Source organism: Dryas octopetala, chromosome 3 (genome assembly GCF_963921425.1).
Source record: "Dryas octopetala chromosome 3, drDryOcto1.1, whole genome shotgun sequence".
In the NCBI taxonomy this organism is placed as follows: Eukaryota; Viridiplantae; Streptophyta; class Magnoliopsida; order Rosales; family Rosaceae; genus Dryas; species Dryas octopetala.
In genome coordinates this window covers 13979255-14002957 of record NC_141368.1, presented here as the reverse complement: position 1 = coordinate 14002957, position 23703 = coordinate 13979255, and the positions used below count along the sequence as shown (strand labels likewise).

The 23703-nt window shown below is 33.9% G+C and overlaps 1 protein-coding gene and 1 pseudogene across 2 annotated transcripts; both read left to right on the top strand.

Annotated features, from left to right (window-relative positions):
* Positions 1 to 1785: 1785 nt before the first annotated feature.
* On the top strand, positions 1786 to 12581 carry TIC40 (hydroxyproline-rich glycoprotein family protein). 2 transcript variants are annotated; one of them, XM_086235598.1, is made up of 14 exons: positions 1786 to 2111; positions 2886 to 2994; positions 3141 to 3198; positions 3301 to 3318; positions 4144 to 4489; positions 4678 to 4787; positions 4862 to 4934; positions 6120 to 6189; positions 6958 to 6998; positions 7438 to 7483; positions 8548 to 8642; positions 9157 to 9260; positions 9749 to 9796; positions 11977 to 12581. In XM_086235598.1, the coding sequence occupies exons 1-14, from the start codon at positions 1928 to 1930 to the stop codon at positions 12040 to 12042; spliced, it is 1368 nt and encodes a 455-aa protein (XP_086091724.1). In that variant the 5' UTR covers positions 1786 to 1927; the 3' UTR covers positions 12043 to 12581. The 2 variants fall into 2 exon arrangements, with proteins under 2 accessions (XP_086091724.1, XP_086091723.1); XM_086235597.1 differs by having other exon boundaries at positions 1787 to 2111; positions 6111 to 6189.
* Positions 12582 to 14415: 1834 nt separating this feature from the next.
* Positions 14416 to 17819, top strand: LOC147291162 (uncharacterized; annotated as a pseudogene).
* Positions 17820 to 23703: the final 5884 nt, after the last annotated feature.

The following is a 23703-nucleotide window of genomic DNA, read 5'->3' as shown; positions in this document are numbered from 1 at the left end:
TCTTTTTGGTGGGTTTCGGCGGTAGTGAGCGACGACAAGGGGAGATGAGGGAGAATGAGAGGAGGGAGAAAGAGATGATGGTGAGGGTGGATTGGTAATGGAGGTGCAGAGAGAGAGATAGAGGAATAAAAGTGAGAGAGAGAGAGAGAGAGAAGTTGCACAGGCGGAAGGAAGAAAGAAGAAGAAATGAGAAGAAAGGGGAGGAAGGAAAGAAAAGGAGAAAATGAGAGTCACGGGGAAAGAAAAGGAAGGAACGGAAAGGAAAAAAATGAAAAAAAGAGAAAAGAAAAAAAAAGAATAAAAAAAGAATAAAAGGTTTTCTTTGATTGAGGTTTAGGACTTTTGGGTAATTAAAAAGAAAAAAAATTGTTTGAGATTTCGTTTGGCCGTTTTGGGGTTTTGTTTAATTGTTTTTAAACCTAAACTAATAAACTATAATATATTTTTATATAAAAAATAATTAAAAATGGCCTAAACTCTAATATCATATACGATATCTTAAACAATATAGAGTATAGACAAGGAATAAAATTTCGGGTTTCGAGGAAATTTCGATGGAAATTTCGACGGAAATTTCGAAGATTTTTAAATTTCGACAGAAATTAAACGGAAACGATGGAAATTACTATCAAAATACGGAAATTTTGAATGAAACTTTACTATATGTTTATTTAACATATTATCTACTACATTGATAAAAAATATTGAAGAAACCAAATTATATAGTAAGTTTCATGTGGTATATGATATTAGGGTTTAGGCTCTTTAGAGTATTTTAAATTATTTTTTATATAGAAATATATTAGAGTTTACAAATTTAGGGTTTAAAAACAACTAAATGAAACTCAAAAAAGGCCAAATAAAAACCCAAACTATTTTATTTTCTTTACAATTTCCCAAAGGCCCCAAACCCCAATCAACCCTAAACCTTTTAATTTTTTTTTATTTCTTACTTTTTTTTTTCTTTTTTTCTTCTTCTTTTTCTTGTTTTCTTTTCTTTTTTTCCTTTATTTTTTTTTCTTCTTTTCCTTTCCTTCCTTCCCTTTCCTTTCTTTCCCCCCCGAGTCTCCAGCAAAACTTCTTCCACTGTTTTTCTTCTCTCTCTCTCTCTCTCTCGCCCCTCTGCCGCGCCCCCTGTCTCGTTCCCCCCTGCCGCACTCTCCATCTCCCTCGATCTCCCTCCTGCCACGCCCCCCGGCCACCCCCTGCCGTCGCCCCTCCTTTCTCCCCCTACCGCTGCCGGCGAAAACTTCGGCGAAATTTCGAAAATTTTGCCGAAATTATCCCGAAAATTTAACAAAATTAGGTTTCGATTTCGACCCTTCCTCAAATCGAAAATTTCGGCGAAATTTCGGTGAAATTTTCGAAATTTAAACCCTTGAGTATAGATTATAAAGTATATAGATTATAGAGTATAAAAAGTATTAGGGTATATAGAGTTTAATATTAGGATTTAATATATAGATTATATAATATAAAGAATATACTAATTTCATTTATTCATTATACTAATTTAATTTAACAGTATTTACCTTCATATTCATCTTATATCATATGAAACTTACTATAAAATTTAGTTTTTTCAATGTTTTTTTTATCAATATAGTTGATAATATGTTAAAGAAACATATGCTAAAGTTTCATTCAAAATTTTCATATTTTAATACCAATTTTCGTCGTTTCTGTCTAATTTTATCAAAATTTAAAAATCTTCGAAATTTCAGAAATTTCCTCAAAACTCGAAATTTTATTCCTTGCCACTACTCCAAAAGAAAATACAAAAAAGAAAAAGAAAAATTAGAGATAGTCTCTTCACTCTCTTTGGGTTCAGGTTCTTCTCCAGCTAGCACAAAAACCCTACCAAAGCTTAGGTTTATCCTTGTTGATACAATTGCAGAGCTCCTTTCCTGATTCTCTTCAAGCGGTCATGGCGTCACTGTCTCTTCCTCACTCACTGCCTCGCTTGCCACCACTCAACCCAAACCCACGGAGAGCGGCTCCAACCTCATTCCATCGATTCCCTCTCTTTCGATGCTCAGCCAACCTCAGAGCCTCCATGAATTCCCAAAATTCAAGAGTCAATGGCCGCTCCCATGCCTCTCGTCTCCCAGGTACTAATTCTGTGGTTTTGAATGGGTTTTACTGATTCAATTTTGTGATTTTGATATGTGGGTAGCTGCCTAAAGTTAAAATTTGGTGCTCCAGTTTGCAAATTTATAGTACAGAAAAGAAAGGGTTCACCTTTCTTGTATGAAATGTGATCATTATTTTGGTGGGTGTAAGTTGAATTGAAGGATAAAAATTAAGTTCATTTGGTGTTGTTTGAATTGGTTTATAGGTTTGAAGTGCTTGGCTACAACCTTTTTCATTTTTTATTTTTTTGATGAATTGGGAAAAGATGCAAAGGGAAAACTCTGTTTTTGTAAGAAAGGTTGTAGTATTTGGGGTGATTGAAACTTCTAGAGTTAGTGGATAAAAGAGCAGACAATAGTTTGGTGGAATTGAGTTAAAACTTCTCTGTTTGTAAAAACTGACTGTACTTGGGAATAGATAGCCTTCTCACTCTGTCTGCAATACTGAATATGGCCGCCTGAATTTAGAGAAACAGTGCTCATTTACTTATATTTGTTCTTAATGTAGTTTATAACAGGGTTTTCTACTTTAGAAATTGGGCGCTTTAGGAAACTAGGATATATGCTAGCTCTTGAAATAAAAAAGAAGCTAGCTTCATAAGGATTTTATTTGTTTTTTTCATCACCAGTTTTAGTGTATCTTTCTGATTCTATGGTGGTGGTGTGATTCCTATAATCTTGTTGCATGTGAAGTTTTTCAATATATTTTTACTGACATTGTTCTTTTACTGTATGTTTGTAATAAAATTGTAGCGAAGTTACAAGTGGAACGTTTTGCGAGCATTTCTTCCTCAAGTAGTCAAGAAACATCTTCAGTTGGTGTCAACCCACAGATCTCAGTACCTCCCCCGCCCTCGAATATGTAATCATATGTTGCTCTGCATCTTCTCAGATCCTTTTTCTAACTAGACATTCTGTGAGCAGTTGCTGTTGCTTTTTCTTTCCTCCCTTGTGTGCAAACATTTATAACCATATAATCTTTTCACCTTTATTTATTTATTTTTTTAGAGGGTCGCCTCTATTTTGGATTGGTGTTGGTGTTGGACTTTCAGCCCTATTTTCATGGGTGAGAACAATGATTATTTGCATGCTCTTTGTTTGATAAGATTTACATTTATCAAAAAAATATACCTCTGCTGAATGTTTGACAAGTTGATTGTAATGACAGGTGGCTACAAGCTTAAAGGTGCGTGTTTTCGTCCTACAATTTATGGATCTACTTTATTTACATTATTGGTTTTTAATAATTTGGAAATAAAGTCACTATTTCAGTTGAGTGCTGTAAACATGTTTAATGGTTGTGAATGGGCCTGATTTTTTTTTTGATTGGTACATTTTACAACTGAAAAGTAGTGGACAAGTAGGTATAGATACATGTATGTGCATGCGTGCACACATGTGTGTGGGGGGGGGGGGAGGGGAGGGGTATAATCATGCCATATATATATATATATACACATAAGTACAAACATTCACGTAGGGGTTGCAATTTTGGAAATGACAACATAACACACTACAACACCACAAGAAATTGGCCCGAAATTAACACAAGATGCATGTGCATCTTTTTGGCACAATGTTGTGTTGTGCCTGTGCATGTTAAAATGTTGACAAGTGACATGAAATGGGTAGAAAATTGACATGGAATGGATATGAAATAGCAATGTAAATGACAAATAACCCGAACCGCACGTATTCGGGAGATTGGTCTTTCCGAGGCTTTGACGTATGGGTATCTGTTGGATTCCCGTTTCAATATAAAAGTGTGTTACCTGTTTTGTGCCACTCATTTAGTAAATGAGCTGTGTTCTTGTTTGTGTCTTTTTTTGTTGTTGTCTCTCTTCACTAAAAAAGAAGAAGAATAAAATACCACAAATTGCCATCTTTTAATTTGTTTTCATGTACATATGTTATAAAGACAAAGTGTTCATTTTGTGTGGCTCACACAGAATTTAACCTTGCACTCTTTCCATATCTTTCCTTTTAACTTTATCTTTTAATCTTCCTTCAGAAATATGCAATGCAACAAGCTTTTAAGACTTTGATGGGCCAAATGAATACACCAAATAACCAGTTCAACAATGCTGCATTTTCTCCGGGATCACCTTTTCCATTTCCATCACCTCCAGCATCAGGGCCTTCTGCCTCACCTTCTCCAGCTGCTTCTCAACCTTCTTGGACAGATGTAACTGCAACCAGAGTTGATACAGCACCTCCCACTCCAGCCACGCCAACCACGCCAGCCACACCAGCCACGTCAGCCACGTCAGCCACGCCAGCCATGCCAGCCACACCACCGACACCATCCACTGATGTCAAAAAGCAAACAGAACTAAAGAAAGAATTAAATAAATTTGGTAATGAAGAAGCACTCTTACAATAGTCTCTATTTTATAGTGCACAAGGAATTTCTTGTGGCTGAATTTTCTCAATCTGACATTTTTTTCTGTTATAGCTTAATATTTGACAGGCTATATTTGCACATTGAAATGTTTTCTTATGAAATTTTCCTTTTAGAGATTCTAAGTGCATCTTCTACTCACAGCTTTTGTAGATGTTACTCCAGATGAAACTGAACAAAAGAGTCCTTTTGAAAGTAGCTTTAAAGATGATACTGAAATGGGTTCATCTAAGGATGTCCAGAATGACGTGGAAGTAAGTATCTTCTATTGATGTTTCTCAAGATGCTGTTGCTTTCAGTCTATGTTCAGATTTAACTATTTGCACAGTTTATGAAGGGTTCTCAAAATGGAGCTGCTTTTAAGCAGGGTGTAGGTGCTTCCACGGGGTCCCAATCCACTGGTAAGTAAAGAATCAATTAACACTTTTGCAGCCCCTCATTATTGCAGTGCATGTTTTTCTTTTAGGTTTAATGTCAATTTTGTTGGTTGCTTGTTCTTATGACAAAGACAATATCTGTATCTAAAAACTGCTGAACTTCTGATGTTCATCTTCAGCATGCTCCTCCGGTTCTAGTTATGTAAAGACTCATGCATGGAGGTCCTCATGAATTGGGCCGGACTAAGTCCAGGCATTGATGCCATGAAAGAACATTTTTCTTAGGCCTGGGCTTGACCCTGTCTGGTCTTTGGCCCTGGTTCTAAAGACCCGGCCTGACCTAAAGGTAAGGGCCAGCCTCGGGCCAGACCTTTAGGCCCGCCCTTCAATTTTTTTTGTAACCTAGAATGAGGCGTAATTTTTCACACATCATAATGTTAGTTCACACCAAAACATGTATATTCTAATACAACATGAGATAGATAAATAAAAAGTATATAATTAATAGGTACATCTCTATCAGGTGCAGTTGTCCAAAACTAATTGAAACTACAGCCATTTAAATTAATCAGTATACGAGATCTCTTATGGCAGTGCGACCATGTTGAAAGATTATTATAGATTGAAAATTCATGTCTAACAAATCATTGTGACTTGAGGCCATATATCATAGGCCTTAGTGGAAAGATGAACTCACGACTAACTTATACTGTAGAACCTTGCAAAATAGGACCTTAAACATCCGAAAGGTATGCCATCATATATTTTTGACCATCTTTTGAATAGTCCACATGTTGGATACCTTATGCTTTTTTTTTTCTTTACTTTATGACTTGGGCTGCATTTACATTAGGAAATTTAAGGCAGGATTTCACTTTTGGTTGGGATTTATTGTCAATAAATTCTGTGAATCATCATCACTTACAGGTCAGGCCAAATTTTGTCAGTTCTCAAGATTACACAACTCTGTCGTAAATTGATATGAAGCTATCCTGATTGTATTACCGTGTAATTCTAGTTAGTACAATTTGAAATAGCTATTCAATGGTTGATGAATCCTAATCTCCTGGTTTGATCTTGTCAAATGTGGCTATGATTAATATACTGTGGGTCACAACTATCTTTGCCTTTTGTTCTAAATTTTGCATTGTTAGAATCTAATCACACAGTTTAAGCATGTTTTCATTTATTAATGGATAGGAAAAGCAGATTCTGTCGTATCAGTGGAAGCTTTGGAGAAAATGTTGGAAGATCCGACAGTGCAAAAGATGGTTTATCCGTAATATACCTTCTGTCATCTTTTTGTGCTTTCTAATTGCAAGAAATGATTTGTCCTGGCGTGTTGGTATGGTTGAAACTAAAAGATTAGTCACATCATTATTATGGTTGACACTAGATATATTTCTAAATTTTGTAAAGTCGTTGGTACTTTGACTGGATAGTAAAAAATCTTAATCAAAATTTTCAATAAATGCAATTTGCATGCAACTTGAACTTGGCGTGTGTGTTAAATTAATACATTTTGGTTTCTTTGCCAAATAATTTTTCAACTTTGTCAAATGTAATGTCTTCTCATTTGAGCTAGGATAACTATTTCCAACTAAAAACATTTCTTGGTCTATTGCCACAGGCATACACCATTTATTACTAGAAACTTTGACCTTAATATGAAAAGGATTGTCCTTGGGCAAAAGTCTTCACCATGTTTAGTTCCATTATCAAATTTTTTTGTTGATTCCTTTTGTTTATTTCTTGTGATAAAGAATGTTCTACCAGAGTTGGCTTTATTGATCAAAAGATACTCTCTTTGCTTAAATATTCTATAGCTCTTTAAGTGTACATTATATGTTGCAATATTCTTCTAGTTGTAGACCCTCTTCTTCTTCTTTTTTTCCTCAATATAAAATCTTTTACGCATGATAATATCATTTTTAACATTTGTTTAAAACTTGATTCTGTTCCTGACTTAAAATTGACATACTCCTTTAGAAGAACTATGTTTTTCTTGCTATTCAAAAGAAGATTAATTCTATTCATCTCTTTGTAGGTATTTACCTGAGGAGATGAGAAATCCTACTACCTTCAAATGTAAGAATTTATCTCTTTCTAAGAAAACTGCATTTTCCAGTTCTAGCCTTCATGGATCTCATAATAATCAATAATGTCTTTAGTTTAATAATTCATTGTTTAGCACGTATTATAGAAGTCAGTTTTGGAGGCATCAAGCAGAATAGTTCCATCATTTTTTCCTGTTTGAAGCAATGTCTATGTGCCTTCTTTTTCATAAGATGCCCCATATCAGTGTGAATCTTCTTGCATAAATATATTGTCCCATTTCATATGTACCTAGGAATTTTTCCTTTTTCTTTTCTTCTCATTTTTTGTTTGTTGCAACCATTTGTTGTTTCATGGTGGGGGATGTGTTTTAACTATTACATTTCTTTTTGTAGGATGAGAACTCATTTTGTTTCTCTTAACCTGTAACTTTTGATTCATTAATCTAATCATGATGCACATTGTTTGATAGGGATGCTACAAAATCCACAATATCGACAACAGCTAGAAGACATGCTGTAAGTTCCTAATTTTTTCTTCTTTATTTACATTTGATATTATGTATTTAGATTGTGAACATTTTGTGCTTTTTACCTTGCTGTGGCAGAACATATTTTTTTGTCTCTGAAGTTGATCCAAATTTTGATTTTGTCCGCACTGTTAATTTTCTCAACCAAATCCCTGCGTTTTTCAAAGTCAAGCAAAATTTTGTTTCACAAAAAAGAAAAAGAAAGTGGAGAAAAATTGTCCTTCCATCTGCTACAGCTACAATTTCTTTATGGAATGTACTAACTTGGCCTGAAATAGGGTTTAGCCACTTTTAATCAAATGTAATTGGAATCAATTTAAAGCCTTGATCCTTTAAATTTGTGGGAAATGGGAAAGGGTGGGAATGCCGTGCATGTGTATTGCATGTGCTTTGTACCTGACCTTTTAGTCTTTGACATCCCTGTAATACTTGTCATGTAAGCAGAAAATGTATAAAGTCAGCACTTCCTGTAACAAAATTTTGACCATGGTCAACGACATTGCTTCACCTTGAAAATTAAAGCAACTTGATTTACTCAGTGATCTTGCTTCTTCTTGTTGCAATTTTTTCAATAAGTTTAGTTGAATTGTTCATCTTTCGCGTGTATATATAAGCGAACATGATTGTTAGGGAACCATGTTAAATTATTCATCTTATCTTTCAATGTCTATTTGAAATTTGTGAATTACAAACAGTTACATATACACAGGATTACATTTGCCTTACTTATATACATGTATCTTGATATGATGTACTATTTACTGTATTTTGAAGACTGGGATATTTGGAATCCATATGCCTATGGCACTATGGTGCGGAATTAATATTTAAAAACTAATGTCTACTAAATTTTTAGGACGTTCAAACATTTTGTTTTAATTTCTGTTGTGCTCTAAGGCTGCATCCTGTTTCTTTCCGTTTTTATTTTTGGGGGTGGGGGTTTGTTACAAGAGTAGGGCCTGTAGGCTACAGCAGTGTTGATGCTTTTTCTAAACAAGATATTTTCCTGTTTGTGCAATCTTAATGCTTTTCTATGCTTGATGTTTCTCTCAGAAATAATATGAGTGGAAGCAGTGAATGGGACAATCGAATGATGGATTCATTGAAAAATTTTGATCTTAGCAGTCCTGAGGTTAAACAGCAGTTTGGTAAGTTTGAAGTAGAAAAGTCTGTTGATTTTTGTTGGATTTTCAATTTATTATGGATTAGATTTAATAGCTCTGATGAATGTTATTCAATTCCAATCTTAATCTTCTGGCTACTTCATTTTACTGATTAAATTTGATAAGTTTGATCAATTCCATCTTGCCAGAATGATACGTTCTAGTGACTTGGTTGATTTGATCATTTTGTATAAGCCTAAGTTCAAGATCTAGTAATTACGCCAAGGGTGGGTCTATTGAAACCATTAAATTACTCCATAACCACCTCTTGTATTGTAAAATATTTAATCCAAGTTTACTCTACCATTTACTTATGATTTATAATTCTTAACTGAGATTTAGGCTGGTGTAAGAAGGCTTGGGACTAATCTGACGAGATTTATGGAAATTCAAGAGTATATTTGATTTGATTCAAATATGGCCCGAAAATCATCCCTTCCTGAAAATTTTTTAGGAGAACAAGCATTTTGTTTAATTGTGATTTCTTTAAATTTTGCAGACCAAATTGGGCTTACACCTGAGGAAGTAATTTCTAAAATAATGGCCAATCCTGAAGTTGCCATGGCATTTCAAAACCCAAGAGTTCAAGCAGCCATCATGGATGTACGTATTCCTTGAGTACTTCGATTTAATCTAGAGTGGTGCCATTGCGATCTTCCATTCCTATCTGCCACCCACTTTTTAAATATTTTCTTATTAAAACTTTGTCCTTGTGTAAAATGACTTTACAGGACACTGTTTGAAAAATACAGAAAGAAAATTTCAAAAAACAAATGGTGTGGCTGGCCTCTGGTGAGGCTAGTCCAAATGGCCTCCCTCTTCGGGTGGCAGGCCTGACTGGCCTCTCCCCCACCATGGGGCGCTGCAGATGTGGCGCCCTGCAACAGCCCTTTGGGAGGAGAATCAGGGGGCACTCCCTATTTTCTTTTTAACTAGGGTTCAGAGTATTATGGGAATAATCGGGGTGGGAAAGAGTAAATTATTATTTTTTAAAAGTTTGTGGGGTGGGAAACTAGGGTGGATAAGTAAATAGAAATGAATTTATGACACATCATATCCATTCTCTTGAGATTATTATGTTTCTATTGCAGTGTTCACAGAACCCACTGAGCATTGCAAAATATCAAAATGATAAGGAGGTACGGTGAAGCTTTTTTCCCATAAACCATGATTTCTGATTTACCTAGTATGTGGTTTTTAATTGATGTATTTATTTATTAATTTCTATTTAAATTTATCATGTTAGTATAATCATTACTATTATTGTTGAGTATTTTCTGTTCTCTTGTATCTATTCTTTTTCAAATGTTTGTTTTCACCAACTATACTTCTGTCTGTTTTTAAGTTTAGTTAACATGAGAAGACTAACAATAAATTATTAGCATATTGGAGATGATGGCTCTACTACTTTCTTGTAAAGTTTAGAATTGTACTCTTGCTTGTTCCACATAACTTATTAGTCTCTGGTCAATACTAAATTAAAAGTAGGAAGTTAATTAAGACTGTTTGGTTAGCTTGTGGAAGTAATTTAATAAGATTTTGTTATTAGGTAGATCAGGGGATTTACATTCATTCCATGAGACGTCATAATAAGTACAATATTGGGTAATTTGTGAGACCTAAATCTATATGTAATATTTTCTTATATTAATTGTTATCATAGAAAATATTGGTAAAACCTATTTAATTATGTTTATAGTGGTCTAGGTGGTGGAAAAATTAGGGTTGTGGATGCATGGATGGTCAAACAGGATTAAGGCTTATTGTTTATTAAAGGCTTATTATTCGAATGACCCCTGAAACATAACTATTGTCTCACTATGTCCCCTGAAACTTCCTTTGTTTCATGTTACCTAATGATCTTCGTTCCGTGTTTCAAAAAACCCATTTCATCAATTCAGTCAAGTTTTCCGTTAGACTTGCTGATGTGGTGCCTACATGTCCAAGTTTCTTTGGGCATTTGTGTCATTTCCGCCACATTGTCACTAACTGGGATCTGTAGGGCCCCATGTGAACAAAAATTATTTAAAAACTATTCTCTCTCTGATTCACATTTCCCTCTGAACCCAGATCTGTTTTTACTCTAGGAAGCAAAACCAGCTAAGAGAAAAGGAAAAGGGAAAGCCTCTGGCTTTGGGAATGCATATAGGTGAAAACCCAGTTGGTTTTGATGAAATGGCAGAGGAGGTTCTCCGCTTCCCAACATACAATTACTTGTTCACAATCCAAATGTGAATATATATTTCAAATCAGAAGAATTATTGAAATGAAGCTTTGGTGCATACCTTCTTCCTTATGGGCTAGCTAATAAGGGCTTCAGTTGGAGGTGTGTGGATGGATCCACAAATCAATCTCACACAGCACAGATAAGTATTACCACCACCTTTGCCAGGCTCGCAAGCCAAGTAGGTCCATCCAACTCCATGGTGACTTTTTAGGATTTGATTCACTGGACTGGAGGATACACCCACATAGGCCAACAATGAAATCATATTACAAATATAAAACTTTGCAACATGCATCAGATTTACCAACAATGAAAGAGGGTTCTGAGGGAGAACGTGAATTAGATAGAGAAAGAGGGAGGGAGGAGAGGGAGAGAGAAAGGAGGGTAAGTTTCCGGTGGGGGAGGGGCCGCCGGTGGTGAGGAAGGGAGGGGAGGGTGGTGGTTTGAGGCAGGGCTTGGAGGGGAAGGGGAGAGTAGGTTTGGTGTTTTTTCTTTGTTTTATTTTCGTAATTGAATTTCTATTTTTGTTTTAACTTTTTTCCTATATTTTAGTTTTAGAATAGTTTTTAATAATTTTTAATCCTGATGGTGCGTTATGGGTCCTAGTTAGTGACAATGTAGTGGAAATGATGACAATGTCCAAAGAAATTTGAACACGTAGGCCCACATTAGCAAGTCTAACAGAATACTTGACAGAATTGATGGACATGGGTTTTTGAAACACGGAATGAAGTTCAGGGGGTAATGTGAGACAAATGCAGTTGTAGGAGGCATAGTGAGACAAAAGTTATGTTTCAAAGGGCATTGGAATAATTAAGCCATTATTAAATTTACAAGGAATGTGATTTTATTTAATTCTCTATACAACTGAATATAGAGCTATATAATATGTAATTATTTTAGATTCCTCTATTACTTTTGACTAAGATCAACTGTAGGGTTGGTTCTTATCATGGATATGATTTACAGGGTTGGCATGTGACATTGATTGATGTTATGTCTTTTCTCTGATGTGCTAATTTGCCCTTCATCCTGTATGGATATTTTTAATAAACATATTATAACATTTTCTTGGCTTCTCAATTGTCTCAGGTTATGGATGTTTTCAATAAAATATCCGAACTCTTCCCTGGAGTGTCTGGCTCACCTGGATTCTAGTCATGGATTATGTTTTCTGGGATAACCGTGCTCTCATTATTTTATGGATGAGTAAGGGGATTAAAGTTTTTCCAAACCTGCAAAACTGAAAACGCTTCTGGTTCTCATGGCCATGCATTGTATGCGATAGGCCTCATATTACTGCCCCGTTTGGAGTTATGAGTTGACACCCTTGTAGTCTATTGGACTAACCAAAAGCTTCATGTCACTTCCCATGGAAACAAAATGTATATTGATGTTTCGAAAATCTGTCTAGCAGGCTTTTGTAATGTCGGTTTTGGTAGCTGCGTTAAAAATTTATGTAGAGAATTGTGAGCAAAATCTACTCAATAAAATTGATAGGGTTTACAAGATTGTGAAGCTTCGACTTTTCCCTTTTTTGTTTTCAATGATTTCTATGTAGTATGTATGTAACGACTACCACTTGATTCTGAAGTTCATCATTTAAAGGGATCCTTTGTAAAAAATTCATGTATTTTCGGCTCTTCTAGTTAATGAAGTTCACCGGCTGATTATAAAAGAAAGGGATTTGGGAGGATTCTTACTAGCGTACTTAGCAAGCATCCTTAAAGTTGCAAGCTTCAAATGCAACTTTTCTTAGATGCAATGAGAAAGGGGAAAGCATAAATATAAATTTAGGGAAGCAATATTTGCACTTCACTTCACTCCTCTTATTTACTTTAATATTTTTTATTTCTTTTTATTACTTGAAATTCCAAAACTACCCTTAATATCTGATTCTTTAATTAGCTTCATCTTTAATGTTATTTTATGATCTTAGTCTCTTTTTAACATAGTCCTCCTTTGTCTGCACACTTCATCAATTAATTAACAGTCCTCTTTATTAGTGATTAACCATGGATGATGAAGGAAAAGATGCAGCAAAATCTCAAGGTTAGGGAGAGCTTCATTCTCACATAGAACCTATGTTTTTAAGGCCCACAATCTCATTTAAAATCCAGGAAAAAAATCTTTTATTTAAAGTTGTTAACGAAGATGAAATCTGGATTCTAGAAGTTGTGAAAGACCTTTTGTTTTTGCACCAAAAGAATTTAGAACAAAGAGTCCTTCATGTTCTTATTACAATACAACATCATTTGCACGTGGTTTTATCATGGAGAAGAGAAAGGTTTCTTCTAAAATTGTAATTATTGCAAATTTGCAATTCTAATCTCAATGGATGAGCACAAAGATGAAAGCTTCTTCGTCTTCTTCATCACCAACAAAGGGTTTTTCTTTTAATTGATTCAAAGACCAAACAACAAAGCAAGAGAAATGTTCTTTCGAATTGATCGAGCAGTGTAAACAGGAGGTAGAAAACTAAAACGGGTAGGTGGAGCTAAAATGGCCGGGTATAGAAAATTAAAAGGATAAAGGATAGGTTTGGAAATTAAAGTAATAAAAAGATATAAAAATATTAAAATTAATTTGAGGAGTGTAGCTGTAGAAAAATGGAGTGCGAATATTACCTCCCTAAATTTATTGTATATTGTTATTGTCTAAGCATATATGATATATCTAGAAACAAAGCCCAGCAAGTTCCAGTCGTTTCTGAGAATAAATATAAAAAAAAGAGGAAGAATAAAAGAGAAATAGAATAAGAAAAAGAGAAGGGGAGTTGTACGTAAATATCCTTTGCTGCTTTGGCTTTAATTGCTCCCCAAGCAACCACAACCAGGCAAGACTTTTTCTTTTTCTACTTTTTTTCTTTATGGCATACCTATGAGTATATGATAAGCAAGAATACTGCAAGATGGTTCTACCGGTACAAATACAGGATTGGAAGTTCATCTGATGGTCAAGATGAACCCCAAATTTCCAGGAGCTCAAAGCTTGCACCACATCCAAGGAGTTGAATAAGCCAGTCCATGACTGATGTATAAGATTAGTTTAAGAGTAATGCTAAGGGTACCAACTTTTGTCTCAACTTTTTGATACAAACTGATGTGATGTCTAATATGATAATTTTTTACTTATTATAAATAAATGAGTTCTAGAGTGAGTTTGGATATGAACAAAATATACATTAACACATTAGTTGGAATCTAAAAAGTTGGAATAAGAGTGGGTGCTTCTAGTATTATTATTCGTTCAATTAAAATCTGTTAGAATGTAGCTACACTGTGGTAGCATTGTGTTATTCAGTGTATAAATACTGGTGCGTGTATTAACTAAAGCTTCAATGATCTGACCATATATGCTAGATTACCAGAAAACCACAAGTACATGTATGCACAAAGTGGAATTTACAAGTTTGCAGCTTTGTGATTATAACCCCCCAATTCAATATCTGAGTAGTTTTACCTAGGTTTATTATTTTTGGTTTGTTTTCAAATACGCTCCACCTAAAATCACCTTGGATAAATTGTGAGCATGGCAGCAACAGTAGTTTCTGCTAGTGCATTTGCTCCGGATGAAGTTCTTAACGAAGATAACTATGCAGATTGGAGTGTTTGGGTTAAAACCTATATTAATCCACCTTCTGCTCAACACCGAATTAAGTTGAAGTTTAATTAGTTATAAACACCAAAAAAAAAAAAAAAGATCATGGAAAAAGAAAAACAATAATAGAGTAAGAAAAACATTTTCATTTTTGGTATTCAAATTAGAAAAACTTGGCAGGTTATGCGCACAATGTCAATAACTTTCGTCAATACGAACCATTCTTTAATGCTGTACGGAATGGTGATTGGGATGCTGCACAGGAGTTCCTCACCCTTGATCCCAAGACAGCTCTCATGCTGCAGTGAGTGCCGGCCACGTGCGTATTGTGGAGGAGTTGGTGCGGTTGATACCAGAGAAAGACTTGGAAATACAAGGAACTTATGACATATATAACATCTCCTGCTGCTGCTATGTGGGAATTACGTACTAATTAAGATGGCTGAATGCATGGTTAAAAAGAACCAAAACATAGTTAGCGTTGGTGATGCTCGCAACATGATTCCAGTTGTCTTGGCTTTCAACAAAGAGCATTGGCATTTGCCGGTCTATTTATACCAGAAGATATGGTAAGAGTTTTACACAAGAATGTTCAAGTAGGAAGAATGGTCAAGAGTTTTACAAAATTTGAGGAGAAAAAGAAAAGGAAGAAATCAAATAGGATTATGGTAATATATCTAGCCGGCCAGACAAGAATTCAGATTTCTTTTTTTATTTTTTTAAATGAAGACTAGAACTCAGATATATCCTTCTACAGTTTTAAATGTTATATGTTTTTTTTTTATCCAAAAGAGGCCAAACCGCGAGGGGGAGGCTTGATTTGTTTGAACACTGACTTTGTTCAAACTTAGATATGAGAGTAAATACTCTCCATCATTTGAGCTACAAGTCCATAAGTGTACGTATACCCAATTCTTATTTTGTGGTTATTAAGGGTCTTTTTCAATTTTGGTATCTAAACTTTGAGTCTTGTCCCAACTAGGTACCTAAACTAATATTTGTCTATTCACGATCCATGTTCAGTCGCTTGCATTTCTACGTCACATGTGCGAAGTGATAAAAGATTTAGATTAGTATCCCGGGTGCAGCTTTGCAAATGGAGAGAGAGTTACAATGGTTCAAGGTTAGAATCTCTCACACTATAAATATTTCTACATAGCTTGCACTCAGGTGGTCAAATTAACTATCTTCCTAAAATTTGGTTTGTTTGAACAATGTGTATGTGGGTGGTAATGGCTAGAGAGAGAAAAATACTTCAAAGACACGTAAAAGTTTATGCTTTACTTAAGACTTTATTTGTCCCTCACAAAAAGTGTGCAAAGAGGATCGATATGCAAATAAGTCTCTAGGATACAAATGAAGCCTAGCAATATGCTAATGTTGGTCTGCGTTTTGCACAACCAAAGACCAACCCAACACTCAAATAAAGGTTTTCAAGAGACTCAAAGTTCCTAGTAATTGTTTCTGCAGTATACAGTTACTAGATGTTTTTCTAGAATAATAACTATAGTGAAAGCTTGTTAGAAATCTCAAAGGAGATGAAAGCACAAGATACAAGTAAGGAATATAGAATTTTGGATGTGATTAATCTGCAGGAAATCATCTCTTTATATAGAGATGATGTACCTTTTTCAAGTGGTGTAATACCTTTTCAGATTTTTGGGTTATCACTCTTTATTAAGAGTTGTCAATTACAGTCAATATTAATTAATGGCCATTAGACAACTTTTGATCAAAAGTCACGTACTAAACTCAATAGACATCTTTTGATCAAAAGCCATATATATACTTTAAACTCAATAGACACCTTTTGACAGAGACATACCTCTGCAGATTTAACCCAAGTGGTACAAATTAAGACCACTTTGCACCCTTTCACAATGAAAGGTTAATTTCATGCGGTTATACAATCACCACTTTACTAAATACTCTTCCTATCTCATATTTACATTATGAAAATATATCTAACATGGATTAAGTTTCTATATTTTATGAAATTAATCAATACAGTATTTTTTGTCTGTAAATAATAGATCAAAGATAATACGTTTACTAAATCAAATAGTTAGTCTAACTCTTAAAAGAATTGTGTTGAACTTATATTGACCTTGGGAGTTTGTACCTCCAGTAATAGAGAGCATATACTCTGCTATGGTTTCCTTGAAAAGAAAAAGAACTTAAATTGAATATGTAGTCCTGGTTTATATCTTTGTGGGTTGATTTTGGATCAAATTTTATTAAGATAATAGACTAGCCACAAAATCTATGGAGTAAATGGGTATTTGTGTACATGATAAAATTTATGAAATCAAGTTGAAGAAAATAATGCACATATAGAATATGCAAAATGTGGGATAAGATAAACAAAAAATCTTCACAAGTTTTACTTATACCTTGTATTATCAGAGAAATTATTCTGTATAACCGATATATGAATACGTAGTATAACCAGTCTATGTATTATAATATGAATGGATGTTATTAATACTATACCCTACTAATATAAATACATCGTCCAATAATACCCTTACAAGTTGGATTGGTTATACCATATAACGATATATCGATTATAACCTATAATTTTTCGTATCATCAAGCTCCCTGTTGTTCTTATGGTTTCGGTCTATGTGGCCTCTCAAATCACAAAGGTTCAAGTACGGTTGGTACAGAGAAGAAAATTGATTATTTTGTGGTCATATCTCAAAATTTTTTGTTCAATATTCAAATGCAGGAGCTGGAGACTATTGTCCCTCGCAAGGCTCTTGTACTGTTCTACAGGGATCATATGACACCACGTGAACTATTTACCAAGAACCATAAGGAATTATTGAAGGAGGGAGAAAAGTGGATGAAAGAGACGGCAACTTCTTGTACTGTTCTAGGCGGTCTTGTCATTACTATTTCGTTCGCTGCAGCATTCACAATTTCAGGAGTAAACAATGAAAATACAGGCATTCCCATATTTTCAGAAGAAAATTTGTTTAAGGTTTTCATAATTTCGGATGCTATATCGCTTTTCTCTTCAACAACTTAATTCATTGTTGGTGTTTTGGGGAATCTTCACGTCACAGTATGCAGAAGATGACTTCCTCAAATCTTTGCCCACAAAGATGACAATTGGCCTAACCACCCTTCTTCAATCTATCAGCACCATGATAATTGCCTTTTATTCTGCCCTTGTCATCATGTTTGATGGGAAACTATGGATCATTTTTCCAATCATTCTTCTTGTTAGCCTTCCAGTCACCTTATGTATATGGATGCAATTTCCCCTGCTCCTTGAAATTTTCCAATATACTTATGGATCAAGAATATTGATTAAGAGATCGAGCTAATCGTTGACTGTAAACTCCTGATGCTATGAGAGTATAGATATCATTAGCTATGCCACTTCTAAGATGCTTTTTATGTAATGAAAAGACCTAATGTTATTATTAGTGACTATTGTCCCAATTTTTAGATACCAACGTACTGATAGTCTGATGCCACATCAGTTGATAATGACACATTGGCATAATAATTGGTGCTTTGAGTATTGCTTAATTTATTAGAATCGTTTCTATGTTATTTATTCTTTGGCTGAATTGAATGAGAAAACCTCCTGGCTGCTGCCATACATTCATGCTCTTTTTTGTTGGTATATTGGTTTTCTGAGTCGGATGGAGCATGCTGTGGCGTGATCATGATTTTTCCAAAGCAGGTAGTTTTCATGGTTAATGCTGTTTCTTGGTCTCAGACTAGAGAGTCACCAAAATGTTATAAAACTGACATTCTGCAGACTGAGACTATATGCTTGTTTTTTATGATTTTATTTGATAACAACTAGCATATATATAAGTGTGTGTGTGCGTGCGCGCACCGACGCTAATTAACCAAACCATCTTGTGTTCTTCCTGCAATTCTTTTTCATATCTGCCTAGTTTTATATGAATTACCAACCAATAAATTTCTCGGTAGTGTGACATTTCCTTTACTTGATTCTGGGATTTCTGTATAGTTTCAATTATGGTTTGAACAATACATAATATTTTAAGTGTTATGTTAGGTACATGAAGGCCAAACCTTCAAGTGTCTGATTTAACTCATCTAACTTGTACCAATTCATAAATATTTAAGTCCTTAGTATTGTTCCAAGCATGAAGAGGTTTCAGCTGGTTGCATATCCCATGCATATTCATGAATCATTTATACTAAACAAAAATACATGAAGTACACTTTGAACTTAATTTGCCTATTAATTCTTATTAATTTCTTGATCCCCTTCTATCAACTTCCCTGTATTTTTCTTTCAATGCAAATCTCTAACACAAATTCCTATGAATTAGTTCTCAATAATCTAGAACAAGGGTATTTAAAATTCTCTTTGAAGATCAATATTAAATTCAAAATACACCAGCTTCCATAGAGAAATTGCATAATAGGACCCTTAACACACAAACAACAAAAAGCAGGAACTTAATAGAGAGGATATATATTTACAATGTGATTGCTGCTAAAAAGCTAATTTAATATAGCATACTACAGAAATCTTCTTTTGGACACATAGTACGTACTTGCATCTACATAAGCCAATAAAATAACTTGATAACAGATCGATGAACAAAAGTAGTGGAACTACAAGAAATAAGGTCTTTAGCGACAAATCTTTAAGTGACAAATTGAATTTTGTCCCTAGAACTAGAAGGCATCTAAGGCGCGCAACAAATGTACCCTTGCACGCCTCACAAAATGCGCCTAGCCCATGGCTTTTGCCGATACGCAGCACAATGTTAGTTATAGTACTAATTAAGCTGCCTGCAGCATCCATAGCTCACATTAATGACAAACTCCCCTTGATTTTGGTGGTACATTGAAGCCAGAATTGGTGTCTTTGCTTGAAACCGGTGTCTTGGAGTACTTATGAATCGGAGTGATATTCATTGAGTCAAACAGCTTGCTCTTACAAACAAGGCACTCCCTTTGATTTCTGTAGCAGTGATGACCACATGAAGTCACAACTGGGTCTGTTGCCAATTCAAAGACATCATTGTCATCATCATAATCATCATGATCCATATGTTCATAATCTTCGGGTTTTGGGATTGGGAAGCGAAAAATCTCACGGGCCATCATAACACGAATCCGTGGACGACGACTTTGAAACCTTCCACTGCCATTGTTGGAAGCCATAAAGAAATCAAACAGCAATTAATGTTTTGGAAGTCTAAAAGGAAAAACCCAACAACAGATATAAATCGTAACTTGAGGAGTTCCCTTGCTAAAGAGACTATATATATATGGGGTGTGATTTCAGAATTAAATCTAAGTCTTTCCGGCCAAAAAAAAGAAACCTAAGTCTACTAGGATTAGGATTAGGGTTAGGGTTTCTTGGTCCACAAGTTTTCCACAACCTTTCTTTATTTTTTATTTTTTTCAAAAAAGAAAATCATATTCGTTTATAACCTTATTTTTTTATGGACGTTTATCACCTTACTAATGGCTTTTATCAACTTTTTATCCTCCATTAAAATATGTTCTTTTATTAGAAAATTCGATGTAGCTACTAGCTCCACGTACCTTTGTTTTGGGTAGGTCAGTTTAGGCACGCACTAAATACAATTTTCCTTTTTTTTTTTTTAAATAAAGGAATTTAGTAACTATTACCCTAAAAATAAGAAATTGCGCCGAAATAAATCTAACCTCTAACAAGACAATTGTGCGACAAGTAAAGGAACGAGAATTTGTCTAGGTTCGTTTCTTGCTTATGAAAATTAAAGGACTTTAGTAGCATGAACAATATAAGAAAAATCAAGAACAACGGCAATTGACTAAAAACTGAATAAAATACTAGAATCAGTACTAAGAAAGTCGTTATTAACAAAGCTACAAAACAATGGAAATTGACTAAGAAAATCCTAAAAACTAAGAAAACTAGTTGCTTAGAGAACTTGAGGAATTCGATTGCTTGATTGTTGATTTTTGATTGTTGTGTTGAAGTTGTGTGTAGAGAGCTTTTTCCTTCTTGAAGAGATGTATTTATAGGGATATGATAACCTAGTGCCAAGTAGTCCTTGTGTGAGTAGAAATCGGCTTCCTTAGCCATCAAGTCTTTACAATTCTTTCTTTATTGCATCATATCTCTCTTGATTTTCCTTCATGCTCAAGTAAGCTGCACAATTAATATCTAGGAAAATCCACTAAAATATCAATAAAATCCATAGAATAATCAATAATAATTATCCTAATTTTCTGCTATTTTCCACAAATACGTGCCAAATTTGGGTGTAAACAGTAACCCAACCTAATTTTTGAGTGGCAAGTGGCGCAATATTTGTGAGTTCTATGAGATTTAGATTTTCTTTCACTTTTCAAATTTGGGGAAAATTTATATGATAAAAAGATTTAAGTAGTTACTTATTTTTCAATTCAGCTACTAAATTGAACTACTCTAACGTTTATAAGTTATTGAAGTGTTTATCAGTATTCAATTTAATTATATAATATATTAATATTGTTTGACTCAAGGAGTTAAATTTCGATTTTTTGGATACCGAAATTTTATCACACATCCATCAATTTTTCGAGAGAATTTTGCTGAAATATTCGAAATTTCACCGAAATTATCGAAAATAATCGAAATTCGACGAAATTTTGCTCATTGCAAACTCGCAGCGCACCACGGCTTGAAGACCCACCAAGCATACGACGGTGCAGAGCAGCGTCGCGAGTATGACGACGAAGTCTGAGTCCAAAGTGACCGCCTCAAGAGGCGGCGCTGCCGCTGGTGCTGAGATATCTTTGAGAGCGAGTTAATGTCTCTGTGTTTTGTTTTGTTTGTACGTATTTGGGAGAGTTAGAAGGAAAGAAGGACAGAAAGAAAGGGGTTTGGAGAATTCAAGTGGATTTTTGAATTTGGGGGTTTGAGAAATTTTAGCTTCTGGAGGTTTCTAACTTTCTATACAAATAAATTGAATAGTTTGCGAGAGAGAGTAGTAGAGTTGGGTTGGGTCCAAGGAATTAAATTTCAAAATTTTCGGCGAAATTTCGCCGAAAATTTTGTGTTTTTTAGGGTGTCGAAATCGAAACACATGTTTAATAATTTATCGGGAAAATTTCGTCGAAATTTACCAAAATTTACAGAAATTTATCGAAATTTACTGAAATGTATCGAAATTCTCGAAATTTTCATATTTTCTCAAACTTCAGAAATTCACCAAAAATAACTCGAGACTCCAAATAATTCACCGAAAAATTCTACGAACTCGTATTGATGAGTACTAATTTCCTATAACCTCAAAATAGTCAAATTGTTTTCAAAAAAATTATGAAAAATCCTACTCTTATAATTTAATTCTGAAAAAAATAATAATTGTCAATTTCTTGAATTTTCATTTCTAAAATTCATTTCCACACAACTAAGTTCTAAAACCACAACCAAAGGTCTAAGTTAGTTAAAATAAATTTTAAAAAATTTCTAATTTCTTTAAAAAAACCTTAAAACAAATTTGAAAAATTTAAGTAACAAAATTACCATAAGCCAAAATTTGGGTTGTTACACTTAGCGAAGATAAAGCTTGGCTAAGTAAGAGACACGGGAAAAAAGGAAGGAAAGATAAAAAATAAAATAAAAAAGACTGAAGAGAGAGGCACGGGGAAAAAAAGTAAGGAAAGAAAAAAAATGAGGGGGGGGGGGGGGGGTTTGGGGCCTTAGGGCAATTGGAAAGAAGAAAAAAAAGGTTTGAGATTTCTTTTAGTTATTTTAAACCTTAAACTTTAATACATTTCTATACAAAAAAATAATTAAAAGTATCCTAAAGGGCTTAAAACCTAATATCCTAAAACATATAGAGTATATAGGGTTTAATGTATGGATTATAGAGTATAAAGAGTATTAGGGTTTAAATTTTAGTGTATAATTAAATTATACAGTATAAAGAATATACTAATTTTGTTTATTCATTATATTAATTTTATTTAACAGTATTTGCTCCAGTGCGCATTATATTCACCTTATATCACATGAAACCTACTATATAATTTGATTTCTTCAATGTTTTTTATCAATTTAGTAGATAATATGTTAAATAAACATATAGTAAAGTTTCATTCAAAATTTCCGTATTTTGATAGCAATTTCCGTAATTTCCATCTAATTTCTGTCGAAATTTAAAAATCTTCGAAATTTCCGTCGAAATTTTCTCGAAACTCGAAATTTTATTCCTTGGTTGGGTCTGAAAGAGAAATGAAAAAGTATGTTTGGAGAAGATAGGGTATTGAGGTAGGCAGAGTGGGTTGCCCAAATTAGTCCAGGTGGCAGTGGCTTTGGACTATTTTCCATATTTAGTTAATTCTTATCCTCTTCATTTATCTTTTTCTTGTACAGTTGTACACATTAGTATATTACCAAAACAGTCAATGCTTTTTATTGTTTTAATTACACAATTTAATCACTCTTTTAATTGCAATTATTAAGCTCCTTCAATTAATTAATCAATATGTTTATCTTATATCATTTTTTTAACTAAGTTAATCAATATGTTTAATCACTCTTTTAATTGCAATTATTAAGCTCTTTCAATTAATTAATCAATATGTTTATTTTTAATTGTAATATTGTAGTATAAATAAAATTGAGGTATTATTTATGTAATTATTAATTAGTGAACAATTTTTTTAACAATATTTGCCTCCAGCGCGCATTATATTTATCTTATATCACATGAAACCTACTATATAATTTGGTTTCTTCAATGTTTTTTATCAATGTAATAGATAATATGTTAAATACATATATGGTAAAATTTCATTCAAAATTTCCGTATTTTGATAGCAATTTCCATCATTTCTGTCTAATTTTTGTCAAAATTTAAAATTCTTCGAAATTTCCATCGAAATTTCTGCGAAATCCGAAATTTTACTCCTTGGTTTGACTTTGTATTGCTATTCGTGATTAACGAAACTGATTTTGAGTTAATATAATTTCATGACTTGATATAATATAATAATATTTATGATAATACATATGAAAAGTGAAACTTAAAATTCAACATCTCCAAACAAGTTTTAGTAGCTGAATTGAAAAGAAACTTAAATTTAAACCCTCGCGATTAGCCAAGTGGTGAGAGTGAGTGTGATAAAGGTTAGTATTAGGTTAGGTCCATGATTTGATTCCCTTTAATGTAACAAAAAAAATTATATTTAGTAACCATTTAACTCAACTGCTAAAAGAAAAATTAGTAG

Bases quoted from the DNA above. Each gene is read 5' to 3' on its own strand.
- TIC40 (XM_086235597.1), top strand. From the start codon at position 1,928: ATGGCGTCACTGTCTCTTCCTCACTCACTGCCTCGCTTGCCACCACTC. The intron at 4,490-4,677 runs GTAATGAAGAAG...TTCTACTCACAG, and splicing joins GAAAGAATTAAATAAATTTG to CTTTTGTAGATGTTACTCCA. The intron at 6,190-6,957 runs GTAATATACCTT...ATCTCTTTGTAG, and splicing joins GTGCAAAAGATGGTTTATCC to GTATTTACCTGAGGAGATGA.